Raw genomic sequence first — 13,660 nt, 5'->3', positions numbered from 1 at the left:
ATTGAAATGATTGTCAGATATGCACCGTACTGTTTGAGTCACTTGTCAAAGCATAAAAGTTAGAATGGTTTGCAAGCAGGCAGATGTAACCACTTTGGTAGCCTTGCGTGCCAAATGAGGAGCAAAAATGTCTAGTGAATTGTCCAAAATTCCTTAAGGAGATGTCACCTTGCCACGTGATGTAAGAACTACAGAATTCACGCCATATAAATCTACTGCAACCTTCATTCTCCCCACCGGCTGGCCACATTTCACGCCATGTATGATGCTAGAAGTGAGGAAGTTAATGTGCAATTAACGCATGCGAACTGTTTGGCGAATTCCTTGAAGAAACGTGGTCTCATGGCATAAACATATGACAATGTATGTAGACTGTGGTAGACGTTAATACCAGCAGATGAATTGTTTGTCAAAATTCTTCAATGATGTTGTAGATCCTTGCAAACCTTTCTCGCACAGACAACGTACGTGAACAATTTGATAGGATTATGCAAAAGAACGTCTCTTTGGTAGGCGTTAATCCCAGAGATGTGGTCTCATGACATGCGGTGATGACAAAGCTCTCAACCAAGCTCACGCTGCAAATTGGAAATACGATGGTCTCAGGATATTAGAAACTTCAAGCAAATGTAATGTGTGGGTTTAAATTCACAAATGCGCTGATAGACATGTATGCAAAATGTGGAAACATTCACAACGCACATGATGTGTTTGACAGAATGCTCAGGCAGGCAATGCACATAGAATATTTGACATAATGCCATGTGAAATGAAGATGAGGATAAGGGTTGCTAGACTAGAAATTGCAGAGGGTGGTCGCCAATGTTCTCAACTATCAAATGCCCGCTAACATAAAAAGCGTATTCAACAACGATTACCATGAAAATATGAATATCTCTCGTCTTCGTATTGATAGAGGTAATACATGAGATATCTTGTGGTGGAAGACTCCTAGACTATAGTATCTTCCTGGCTGGAGCTCGACGACAAAGCTATTCAATAAAGATCCTGCTACCGGATGGAGTCCAGGCTTCACGAAGAATAACAATCACCCATCTCACCCCTTTCACTCAGCCTAAATTTCTCATTTCCACTCTCGGATGGCCTTCCTTCCTTTGATGATTGGTGCTTTTTCTTATTTGATGCGAGGGACTCCTCGGTGCTTTCGATGAAGTAAGTCATGTTGGGTGGTGGTTTTCGCACCATTCACTTAATTAGGAAAAGAATTCCAACCAAGAGGCATCCGCTATCTCTCTATCGGTTAGGCCTCAACATTAAGCTAATGCAACCGGTCAGGGCTCAACCGACTAGACTTACGTTAGGTGCCTTACTTTTCAACCTATTCCTCTACGGGTGCTGCTTTCACTGATGCTGGTGCTTTGAGGGATTCAGCTCGACTTACAGAGATGGAGAGGATCTCGTGTGCAGTGGCACTGGAGCTAAGACGATAAAACCCTACATGTCGTGAATTGTAGATATGAATGCAAACTGTGGAGGGCATAGATATGTTGTGAACCATTTCACAGAATGCTTCAAAGAAATGTCAGCTTATGGAATGTAGTTGGCAAATGGCAGGCGTACTGCCAATTCCACAAACCTTTAAAAGCATCCTTTCAGTCCGTGTCGAAATGGGAGATCATGATCAGCGAATGAAGATTCATTAAAGCATAAAGGATAGAGGAATTTTTGTCAGATGTTGTAATCGCAACTACTCTGGAAAACATGCATCTAGGATATGGTAAGCATAGACAAGGCATTGGGATTGTTGACCGTGTGCCTCAAAGACATCTCATCTCAAATAATGAAATACAGTTATTGCACAGTATGAACAAATGAATGCACAAAATTGACTCAGAGAAATATGGGAGAACAAAATAACTTGTAAATTTTTCGACGGAATGTATGACTAATGTGGAATGAGGAAGAAGCAACAAAGCAAGTGAAATGTTTGACAAAATGCATTAAAGAGATGTCTTCTCCTGGAATGTGAAGATTGCAGGTTATGCATGAAATGCAGTTGTAAAACACGTGTGTAGAAGTGTGTAGAAGTTCTCGAGCAAATGCAAGCGACGGGTGTAAAGGCAAGTTCTACGGTGATTTCAAATGTCAATCATCACCTCCATGCATAATGGAAGCTTCAGAATAGGTTGTGAACATCCATCATCAAATGTTTAGTCACTATTATCCTAGCCAATATGAACACAATGCGTAGGCTCGATGAATGAGCTATTTTGCAAGATATGCACAAAATGGAGGTTGAAAAACTTTTTTTTTTTAAGTTCCAAAGAAGTATAATCAATAGGGGTAAAGCTAAATTCTCCAGTCACTAACCGAGCCTCAAAGAGATATCATCTCAAGGCATTTCATGCAGGCACAATGTCTAATTGTAGTATTTGAGAATCAATGCTACGTGTACCTTATTTTCCACAACACTATTCTCATGTTGAATGCCCATCGAACAACTTATATATATTATGATCATAGCTTATTGCAGTCACTATTCAAGTACAAAGTGGAAATACATTCTGCAAATGGGTATTAGTTGGTCCAGGTGACCAATAAAAGGGATGATCCTTTACATAAAAGGAATAAATGAAGATATAAAGTTATGTTTCTCCTCGGACTTTGTCTAGAGTTTCTAAATTTATTTGGTGATCAAGTTGATAGAGCAGTGAAGGATTGAGGACAGGTGGTTAATTGATAGCCCTTGAGTTTGAACGTGTGAGTTGTGGATTGGGCGAAAGACATAATGGCTACCTCAGAAAAATTAATAGCTTATTCTTTCTTCAAATTTATGGGTTTTAAGTTGCCTTTTTGAAAAATGTGACTTTTGTTGCTTATTATAAATAGGGTTAGAAAATGAATATTATTTACACAAAAATGATGAAAATCCTAACCATGTAAAGTTTGTTATTTTCAAAAGCGACACATTTTCAAAAAGGCGGTTCTTTGGGTAGTTATAGGGTAGTTACTAGGTGGTTATCTTGTGAAGCCTATAAATACAAGGCTATTTGTAATGTAGTGGGGGGGACTTTTGACAGAAGGGAAAACTCTGCTGGAATTCCAGGAGAAACTTGTAATGACATTTTGATTTGCACTATGTATAGAAAGGATTTTGGACTTGTATATTTCCAAAAGGATAATGAAGAATATGTCTTAGTTCGTATGTTCTAAATGTATTCATGTGTTATTATTGCCAATTTCTCGTATGTCAAATTGGTAGTCTTTTTATGCATATGTGATCTGTACGATTGATGTGATGATGCACAAGCAACCTTTGGTATCTCAGTTTGAATTTGTTGAAGTATCTTATCTCTTTGTATGTTGAGATTTGTCATTCTTCTTTATCGTCATGTCATGGCTAAGCATATTACCTTATGAACTCCCCTTGTAATTTGTTGCTAATGTTGGGAAATCTCAGTCGATGGTCGTATGTCTATTGTTGGGGTTTCTATCCTTATTTCTCTTTAGTTTTATGTTTTCTCCTTTATGTACTTTCAGGTTAAAAGTACACAAAATCCTAAATACCCCTATCATACGAGGGAGCTGCCCCTCTCAAACGCAGAGGAAGATCATGTTTCACAGAACAATCTCTCCAACTATTGGAACGTTTGTCACTGCTCATCGAGCAAACAGGGTCAGTTTCAGGTAAATGACCGCAGTGACAAATCTGTTTACCAACACTTTCATAAATACCATTGCAGTCTTTCAGTACTCGCTGCCAACTTTCACATCACCTCATCGACCAACGCACTTAATAAACCTAAAAAGGTCTAAACACAAAAAGCAACAACAATATCTTAGAAAATCTTAGAATTCATCTAAAACACCTTGCCTTAAATCCTCGACTCTTAGTTCTATTAGAATCGAGGATCATTGAGAGGGGGGGTGAATTAGTGATCTACCGATTATTTAATTTTCTGACTTAAATTTTGAACCACCAGAAGCATAAGCATAAAACTGAAATGCAGAAACATAAAACAATCAACCACAAAATCATAACACCAGGATTTTTACGTGGAAACCCAAATGGGAAAAATCATGGTGGGATTTGAACCCACAATATTATTTCACTATAGCTAGTAGAAAAACAATATTACAATATGGGGAATGCATAGGCATTCAGGCACACTGCCTAGAGCTCACTGCTCAAATACAATAAGGGTTACTACCCCAGAAGGCTCACTGCCTTACTGATTAATTACAATGATGAATTATAGAAAATGAACTCCAAAATAGCATCTACAATGCCTGGATGAGTTCCAGTTAAGTGCCAAATACACTGACTGTATCACCTCTGTTGTTTTGCTCTATTCTACCCTGTGCTATGTGTCTCAGTCAACTACTGAATCAAGAATGTACATGTGAAACTGTGCTACAAAAGATTCTCGATCACCACACACTTGCATACAATCATATAATACACCAAAAAGGTCTTCCACATCGGTCTTATATATCCGCAATCACTAAATAGATCATCCACCAAGTCAACCTACTAATGTAATGTGTAGTTGTATGTTGGCTTGACCAGATCACCAAAGATAAATTTGGATGACCAAAATGATGATAAAATGATGTATCTATGTTGGCCCAATCATCCCATACACCTTTCATAACTTCAGAATCATCGAAAAGCTTCTGAACCAAAAATGCTATGTTCAACCTGAAATAACAGTTAACTGGCTACCGGTTGACATTCTCTTTCAGAAATCAAGATCTGTGATTATTGGATAGGAAACTCAGGAAAAGTTGCCATCAATGACAACCCTAACCAATAATCAAGCATCAACAAGCACCATATGAGTGTCAATTGCCAACAAGTTCACTAATCTCGTCAAAGGATAAAGCCCATTTTGATAGGGTGTCTGCCTCCATATTACCTGATCTTCTTGTTATCACCTAAAAATGCACCCTTGCAAAGTTGCAGAACTTAGCTTTCTAGTGAAACACAGAAACACTCTTAAGGTTGTGGGTATCCTTGAAATATGGGGTGAATCTCCAGATAAGGCTGGCTCCTAGCTATTTATCACCTATAGCCACTAATTTTGAAAGGAAAAGGGAGAAGGAATGTTTTAAATGAAATCTGATAAAACACTACTCTATGGAGATACACCTAAATATTAACTTGACTTGTAAACATCTTACATACACAAACCAATCAAATGACAAAGTTTAGCTCACACAACCCAATTTCATGTGTCTCTTGCATAAGTATTTCATAAGAAGACCTTTAAAATGCCAAACTCTTGGAGGGAAAGATAATCTTCACAACTAGAAGCATTCGCAATTTTGATACAACTTATGACCTGCAACATGCATATATTTCTACAAAAGGTGCTAACTTTGAGACATAAATCACAAGGAATTAGAAAAAATTCACAAGTAATCTTATCTATCAAATAATTGCTCACAATAGAACAGAAGAATTGAGAAGGTAAAAATACTTTACTCAATGATTTCAAGGCATTCATTGTTGTTCAAGTCAAAAGAGTTACAATACACCGTATTCTCCTCAAAGCACTCACAGAAGTCACAGAGCAAAAAAATATCTAAGTAAGAACTGATTACAAATGAGTCACATAAGTGACTATATCCAACTCCAACTAAGATCCACCAAAATAGGACCTAGAAGCTCCATGGGTCGGATACACCAATTCAACCTATAATATAGCATGCATATCCATTTCAAAAAGGCTCCAAAGAGATGAAAAAATAAAAAAATAACTTAGTCCAACATGATGACTTGCCAAAACAACCTCCAAGATGCTCTCCAATTCTATTAAAAGGACAAAAACCATTCCTATATCTCCTCCAAATGTCTTTAAACTAATTCAACTTCCCCTACATCCTCTCCATCTCATGAATTCTTCAACTGTAACCTCTTGACTCATTCCCAAATCAAAAGCATAATTATATTGCACGAGTATATGTTAAAGTGGTAAATATTAACACTTAACATATTTACATTCAATAGAATTCGATGCAACACACATGAGGAATTAGTTGAAGGAGGTGAATTAGAAAATAAAAAGGGAAAATGCCTAAGTTAATCGAATGCTTTTTAGGGTAAACAAAACCCTAAAGCAAAAGAAAAAACTTTCACTTGGCATTTTAATACTTTCTCTTTGCTTTGTCACTGCACACAGGTGTGGTCATGAGGGTTTTGTGAAGAGTCTTTCTGCAGATCTATGAACGCTGCAACCGATGCTAAGTTTACTACCTGGAGACTTATGCATTACGATCTAAAATCTCACGCTATCGATGCTTATGCCTTCGAAAATAGAGGATTGTATACATATGTTGTTTCATTGTAGAGATATTTCTACATTATCAATATCATGAAAAACAACCTCATTGCATCCATTATTGCTTTGTATATAATCATATGATTATGGCTCTTGAAGCTTTTGACTATACATGTTATGGTGATTGCTTGAAGACTGTTGTAGGGTTTTGTTTATTGATACCTAAGGGCCTTTTTCTCTTACAAATCTACATATTAGAACTTTGATTGTATTCAAAGGCTTTGTGTGTAACCTCAAGCTTTTGGTCCCCATACTGACTGTCAATGGTACAGAGTTGTGATATTGAGGTTACTTAGGCGTTTTATTAACAATTTCTACCACATCTGATTTGTGAATTGATTTGTTCTCTTATGTGAATGTACAGTAACCTAATTTTCCTGAGGCTATTGACTTCTGGTTTGGATCCTACAGACTTAGCACAATGTCTACTACTCTTGCTTTAACCTGTAATTATTGTATTTACAGCTCACTGTAGCTTATTTCTTACCAGTGATTGCTTTTAGATGAATTGATGACTCCCTCAATGTTTCACTGTTCACACACTTTTCATTGACTAAGATCTAAAATCCATTAAGCTCTGATCTGATATTTGAACATGACTGTACTAGTGAAATGGTCTACATAATTATATGATTGTCTTTAAGCTCCTTTAATTACTCATACTACATGATAACGACTATACTAAAGCTCAACTGACTCATGAATCAAGGTTATTCAATTGATTTTAGAGGGCAATAAAACTGCAAGGTCAATAGCAAATTAGCCTCCATGTGTTGATCGTTGTGAGATTACTTCTATGACTTTCATGAGTTGTTTTTGAGCTTTAATTGTACTTCTCATATCTTGACGGTAGACTTTGTAGACTGTTACTTTGGCTGCTCATGAACTGGTTTGTGAATAATCTTCTCTTTTCCATGGCTAACTTCCATTCATTTGCCTCCTTTAGATAATGATTACACTATCATCCCTGGATTTATTAATGACTTTTACTACTATAGTTATCATCTTCTAATAGTATAATGTGTTAAAATAAATGAGACCTTTCTCCAACTAGCTGCAACTTTTGACTGTGGTGTACCTGTAATGATATGTAGGTTAAATGTTCCCATGATAGACTATAAATGAATCTTCAATAAGGCTTATCATTCCAATAATCTCAGTCACCAAAGTTTAATCTTTGGGCTCTACTATCAACATTAAATCTTTATGAGGAATGTACTCTTGATAAACTACTTCAAGATTGCTTTTCACTTGTTCTTTGGCCTCAAATTCCTAATCGCTCTATTGATCTTTATAGGATGCTTATTGTGTCTTTTGTATTTCAAGATAGTCATTCTTGGTACTGTGCATCCCTATATGCTTAGAAAGACTTACATACTTCGCATTGGGGTTTGGACTATGCCACTATTGAAATCTTCCCAGCCTATCTTTTATCTCTGCTATTAAATCATTAAGACAACATTATGATGACAATCATTTATCTAGAATGGATTGTAATCACATAAATCTTCTTCCTCACACTGTGACTATACTTTTTATCGACTAGACTTGCACTTTGTGATTGTATTTATTGATAATGCAAACTTCCACAAATTATGCTACCACCATTGAATCTTTGTCATCTTGCTTTGTCCTTTATTGTGCTTTTCAAACTGCATTCATTGTTACTGGGCCATCTTGGAAGCTATAATCGCTATTGCTGCACTTTGGAACCTTGTTGTTAGTCATTCTAGTACTACAATATGACTGAGCCCTTGCTTGGTTGTCTTCTTGCCCTTTGGACTACTATCATCTTTATTGTTCGTCGTTATGGTTGTAGCTGCTCTTGAAACTATCTCTATAACTGCCATATAATGGACTGTATTTTGGGCATAATCACCTGCTCTTAATCTATTTTGGTCATTGTATTATCCCTTAATGCAGTTGTTATAGTCTTTTATGCCTTGCTCACAAAGTATTCATTGGTCATTTGGCCTTATGAAGGTGATTGTGATTGCTTGTGACTACTATCACAGATGCATATGCCTTTGTCAAAATAGAACTGACCTCCATTGTCTTGTGGAGAGGATTTGGGATAATCAGTGTGTAACTTGTCTATAACCATTATGCCCTAAGGCTGCTCTTTTCACTCAGTTGACTGTTATGAAAATTCTTGAACTTTTCTTTGTGACTTGACCATATGATTGTAATGGCTTGGAACCTGGAACTTTATCATGCTCACTGGCTTTGTTTGACAGTTCTCTCATCCACACAGGATTTCTCTTGTCATGATAATGTGCTCATGTCTTTACTAACATGCTATTATAGTAATTCTCCTGTAATAATATCAATGTCACTATCTTTTCTTTAGCTGCATTGATAGATGATTGTCCTTGAGGTATTGATGATTGCAACATTGGGTCTCTAAAGTTGTCCCTACAACTAATCATTGATCACTATTTATTGATGCATGTTGGGCTCAACCCTTGTGGGGGCCACATTTCACCCCACATGCTGAAATTAGATAAATGAAACAGTAATGCATTGTATATCTATATCTACACAGTGAACAAACTTTGTTAGATAAAACAAAGAAGTTCAGATCTTAATGAATCTTGTTGATGGTTTTCTGCTTTTCTGATGAATTCTCATTTGATAGCCATGTCTTTGAATTGTTAATGCTTTATGAGAGCAAGATATGCATGTATTGATGTTGTATATGCAAAGATCATGCATCCTGAGCTCAAACACAACCTTTCCCATCTTCTACGGGTCTCAGGGCAGCAAGGCAACCTTTGGAATGAAGAACTCAAAGATGAAGTTGCTCAACTGTGGGGTTCATCATTACAAGGCAATGATGGATCCCTTTTCTTTTTTATGCTTTGCATTATTATATGCATCGTTTTCTCTTTGTAATACATTACAACAGTTACTCCCACGACTTGTGTTGGACATTTTATCATTAATGAATAAAGAAAGCAGTTTTTCTTTTAAACATGCAACGTTGTATGATTCATTTTTATTGTAAATGCTTGCATTTATCTGTAATTATTTTGAGAGCATTTTCTTTCTTTTCAGTAAAAAAACTTAACAGAAAACAATGTATACCTTTCACCTTTAGTTGCACATGCTATTCCAGCTCTCCCTGATTGAGCTATAAGCGAAACTAGGTAACACTTCTGACACAACTGATTCAGAAATCTTCAAAAAAGTCTAAATCATCCATTATACTAATAATTGAATTTTTCAACTGCCAAGCGTCAATACTCCCCTTCATTATTGCCTGAATAATAATCAAGGAGTCCCCTTCCAAATGCAGTTTCCTAACTCCCAACTTCTTACCTATTTTGATAGCTATAAATAATTTATTTTAATATCTTTCTTTATAATTTTTTATCTATTATATTTTTATTGATTTTTAAGGTACATTTATAAATAATAAGTATAATAAATTAATAGTTAATTATATGATTAAATTTTTTAAATAATAATTATATATAATATATAATATATAATTAAGTGATTTTAAGATATTTTATTTTTATTTGTATTTTTTTAAAGATAAGTGCTATCATTTATGGGGATAGCTCCCTATATTGCTTGAAATTATGGAAATTACATATGATTGTAGACAATAAAGACCCACTTGTCTATACACGTCTATCCCTCTATGCACATATACCCAACATTACATAAAAGAACCAAAAAGTTATCAGCCCATATTTATCCATATATACCCCACAACTATTCCGACACAACCCAAAGATTACACCTGCCCCCCGATGGCTTGATAGATTACAGCAACAAATTCACCAATACCAATTGCTTTGCGGGTGGATTTCTCCGGAAGCCACTAGTCATCCGACTCGGTTACCCTTCGAAATGGTTCCAAGTTTCCATTAAATACTACACACCTAAAAATCTCCACGCCTCTTCCCCGAAAGTCTTCAATCTCGCCCGCTCTTCCTTCCATACTTCTTTGCGGGCCATCTCACGAATGGTATCACTGTCCACAGATTCCTCCTCATCTGCATACTCATCACTGTCTTCCCCTTCCTCATTGTCAACTTCATCATCCTCACCATCATCCTCTGAGTCCGAGGGTAAGTAGTTCTCAAATTGGAAGTATATCTTCAGAATGCTCACTTTGACTTCTTCCTCCATACTCAAAATGGCATCGGCAACCGTGTCTGCGATAAATGGTTTTATGAAACCTGCTAACAGTTCAACCACACTTTCCTTCGATTCAATGATATCCACCAGTGGCAGGAGAACGGCTTCCAACACCATAGCATCACACCATTGTCTGACATAATTTAGAGTGATGCCCACGAGCCCCCTCACAGAGTCGTATACATACTCATCAGTGCAAAACAAGTTTCTAAACTGCACATTCAATGCATTCTCCCAGTTTACACAACTGACCCTTCCAAAGTAAGCCATTGCCAAAAGTTTTCTCTGCAACACTCCTGAAACAACCCCCGCACTTTCCTATTTTGCCTTTGCCCACCGAATTCACCATATAAAGTTGTGATATGTGATGTCAATCAAGTGCATTCTATCCATACCATGTTAGAATCTTTCCTTCTGCAAACATATCATTTTCGATGAGTAGCAATTTCTAGGCGTCATGATGAACTGCTCGGGTGCCATGTGTTCCTGCCGCCAAAGAGTCAATTTCCTGTTTGCAGCCTCCAGTTCATACTTCGCCAATGTTTATCAATTTGCCACTACAATACCCTAGTAGCCGATAGGGACCAAAAGGTCGTAGCCATGCTATTTGATCCCCTATCGAGGATATCTTCTACAGTCCTTCAAGCATTGTCCTTTGATATCCTCTATTGCAGAAGTCTGGAAAAAGTAAACAGGAACATCATATTCTCCCACCCCAAGGTTTGCAAGGTAATCAGCCACCTGATTCCCTTCTCTGTAGACATGCCCAATCTCATAGCTCCAAATTCTCCTCAGGTGTTCTTTTATCATAGGGACCCATGTATTCAGCTTCCAATTATGAAAACTTGGTCGACTAATCCCTTTTATAATAATTTGTGAGTCGCCCTCAATCATGATTCTAGAAATTCCCTGCCTAACATAGAGACGTAAACCTACCTCTAATGCACGTATCTCGGCTTCGTTGTTTGTGGATGCCACCAAACAACCCATGAAGGATTTTACCCTGTTCATCCCAGATCATGGCTCCGATACCCGAAACCCCTGGATTCCCCTTGCTGGCACCATCAAAATTTAATTTTGCCCAACTCCTCAGAGGAATTGCCCATCTGATGGTACTTCTATCTTGGCACTTTGTTGGGGTCGCCTTTATTTGTGGCTCTTTGAGGAACCAATTTTTCTCCATCTATGCATCCCAATTAGTATATATCTTGGCCCTTCCTATTGTTTTCTTCCCATTCATTACTCCTTCTATTGTTGTTTTGATCTTTTCCACCAACATGCCCTGTGATAATGATGTCTTGTTCCTTTCTTTCCAAATGTGCCATGTAATTAAGGAAGATCCTATTAACCATATATCACCCCATTTTGTCTTCTGATTGTCTGGCCATGATAGAATGAATTCGAATAATCTTTCGTTTTTAACCGCCACCCAATTGATACTTTCAAGGAACCAATTCCAACAAAATTCTGCCACCGGACACCAAAAGAGCAGATGATTTGTTGACTCTTCCTCCGCATAGCACATCACACAACGACTAAGGCCTGAGATGCCTATATTTTTTAGTCTGTCTCCAGTTAGAATTATGTTATGCAGTGCAATCCACAAGCAAGCCCCGGCTATTGGGAGCACTTTACGATTCCAACACAATTTATGTGGCCAACTATTGATGGATCCTCTTTGTCTCTGAATTTCATACCCTAGTTTGACGCTGAACCTTCCGGATTTTGCTGCACACCACATTATGATATCTTCTTCCATAGTCTCCAGAATTTTCCTATATTTAATTTCTTTCTATAGTTGTTCACATAATGAGACACTCCCAATGTCTACTTTCCTCCATATTCTTATTCCATTCCGATCAGCCTGTCTTTCCATGTAATCACACACATGTTGTCCTATACAATTCTCCATCATGTCCACCCATCCCTTGTCTTCAAAAGCATCTGCTAATGCATGAAACCCATCCCATGAGTCTCTCCAAAATAGCGCGGTGCAGCCATTTTTGCCATGAGATATGATCTGTGATTATGTGTCTACTATCCCAAATAAAATTCCAGGTTGCCAACCCCCTCTCCGAATTTTCCATTGTGAGGATTCTATTGGTATTGTCTGAATCCAGATACTTCTTCTGGAATAGTCTGCACCACAACTTCTGAGGTTCCTTACTCATTTTCCAAGCTAGCTTCGCCCCAAGGGCACAATTCTACACTTCTATTTTTCTAAGACCAGCACCCCCCTCTTCCTTGACAAGGCACATAGTGTCCCAATTGATTAGTGGAATTTTCTTGTTGTCTTTTTCTCCAGCCCACACAAATTTCTTTAGTAAGTTATTCAGATTTTTGCTAGCCGTAAATGACATTTTGAAAGATGACATGCTATATATGAGGATTGCAGATAGAACTGACTTAATCATAGTGATTCGGCCAGCTTGAGTCAGCCGCCTATTTTTCCAATTTTCTGCTTTGGCTTGACATGATTTGGTTACATCTTCCCAAATTTGTGTTTGCCTACTCCCTTTGTTAATCCACACCCCCAAGTACTTGATTGGAAGCTCCGCTATGTTTATGTCCAGAAGTTGTGTTATTCTGCCCTGCATTTGTTTATTGGTATTAAAAAAGAACGACTGTGATTTCCCTCTGTTCATAACTTGTCCTGAAGCCAGAGTATATTCCTCCAATGTGTTCCTAATGCCCAAAGCTTCCCGTACCGTGGCCTCTCCGAAAATGATAGTGTCATCTGCAAACTGTGAGTGTGTGATTGCCTCAAACTGATCTTGAATTTTAATTCCTTTCCAAATGCCTTCATGGTGCCTCCTTTTGATTAATCTCCCCAATACCTCAGCCATGAACACAAACATTGAAGGAGACAATGGATCTCTTTGTCGTAGACCATTCGTGGAATCAAAGAACCCACTTACATTCCCATTAATTAGTATTGAGAACTTAACAATACTAATGCAGAATTTTATGCATTCAATCCATTTATCAGGGAACCCAAATTTGATAAGAACCTGGCACAAAAATCTCCAAATTACTTTATCATAAGCTTTAGCTACATCAAGTTTAACTATCATACCTCTTAGTCTTCCATTATGCATTGAATGAATGACTTCCGACACCAATATTATGTTGTCCGCTATTTCTCTATTCGAGGTAAACCAATTCTAGTTTTCTGAGATCAGCTTAGGGAGTACTTTCTTCAA

At 37.4% G+C, this 13,660-nt stretch overlaps 1 protein-coding gene across 1 annotated transcript; it reads right to left on the bottom strand.

Moving 5' to 3' along the window:
* Positions 1 to 11,072: 11,072 nt before the first annotated feature.
* On the bottom strand, positions 11,073 to 11,468 carry LOC131875700 (uncharacterized). Its single transcript, XM_059220317.1, has one exon. It carries the CDS (start codon positions 11,466 to 11,468, stop codon positions 11,073 to 11,075), a length of 396 nt encoding a protein of 131 aa, XP_059076300.1.
* Positions 11,469 to 13,660: the final 2,192 nt, after the last annotated feature.

This window comes from Cryptomeria japonica, chromosome 5 (genome assembly GCF_030272615.1).
Source record: "Cryptomeria japonica chromosome 5, Sugi_1.0, whole genome shotgun sequence".
In the NCBI taxonomy this organism is placed as follows: domain Eukaryota; kingdom Viridiplantae; phylum Streptophyta; class Pinopsida; order Cupressales; family Cupressaceae; genus Cryptomeria; species Cryptomeria japonica.
The sequence above is the reverse complement of the archived record's forward strand: the minus strand, read 5'-3'. Positions and strand labels throughout refer to the sequence as shown.

Bases quoted from the DNA above. Each gene is read 5' to 3' on its own strand.
- LOC131875700 (XM_059220317.1), bottom strand. From the start codon at position 11,468: ATGAACAGGGTAAAATCCTTCATGGGTTGTTTGGTGGCATCCACAAAC.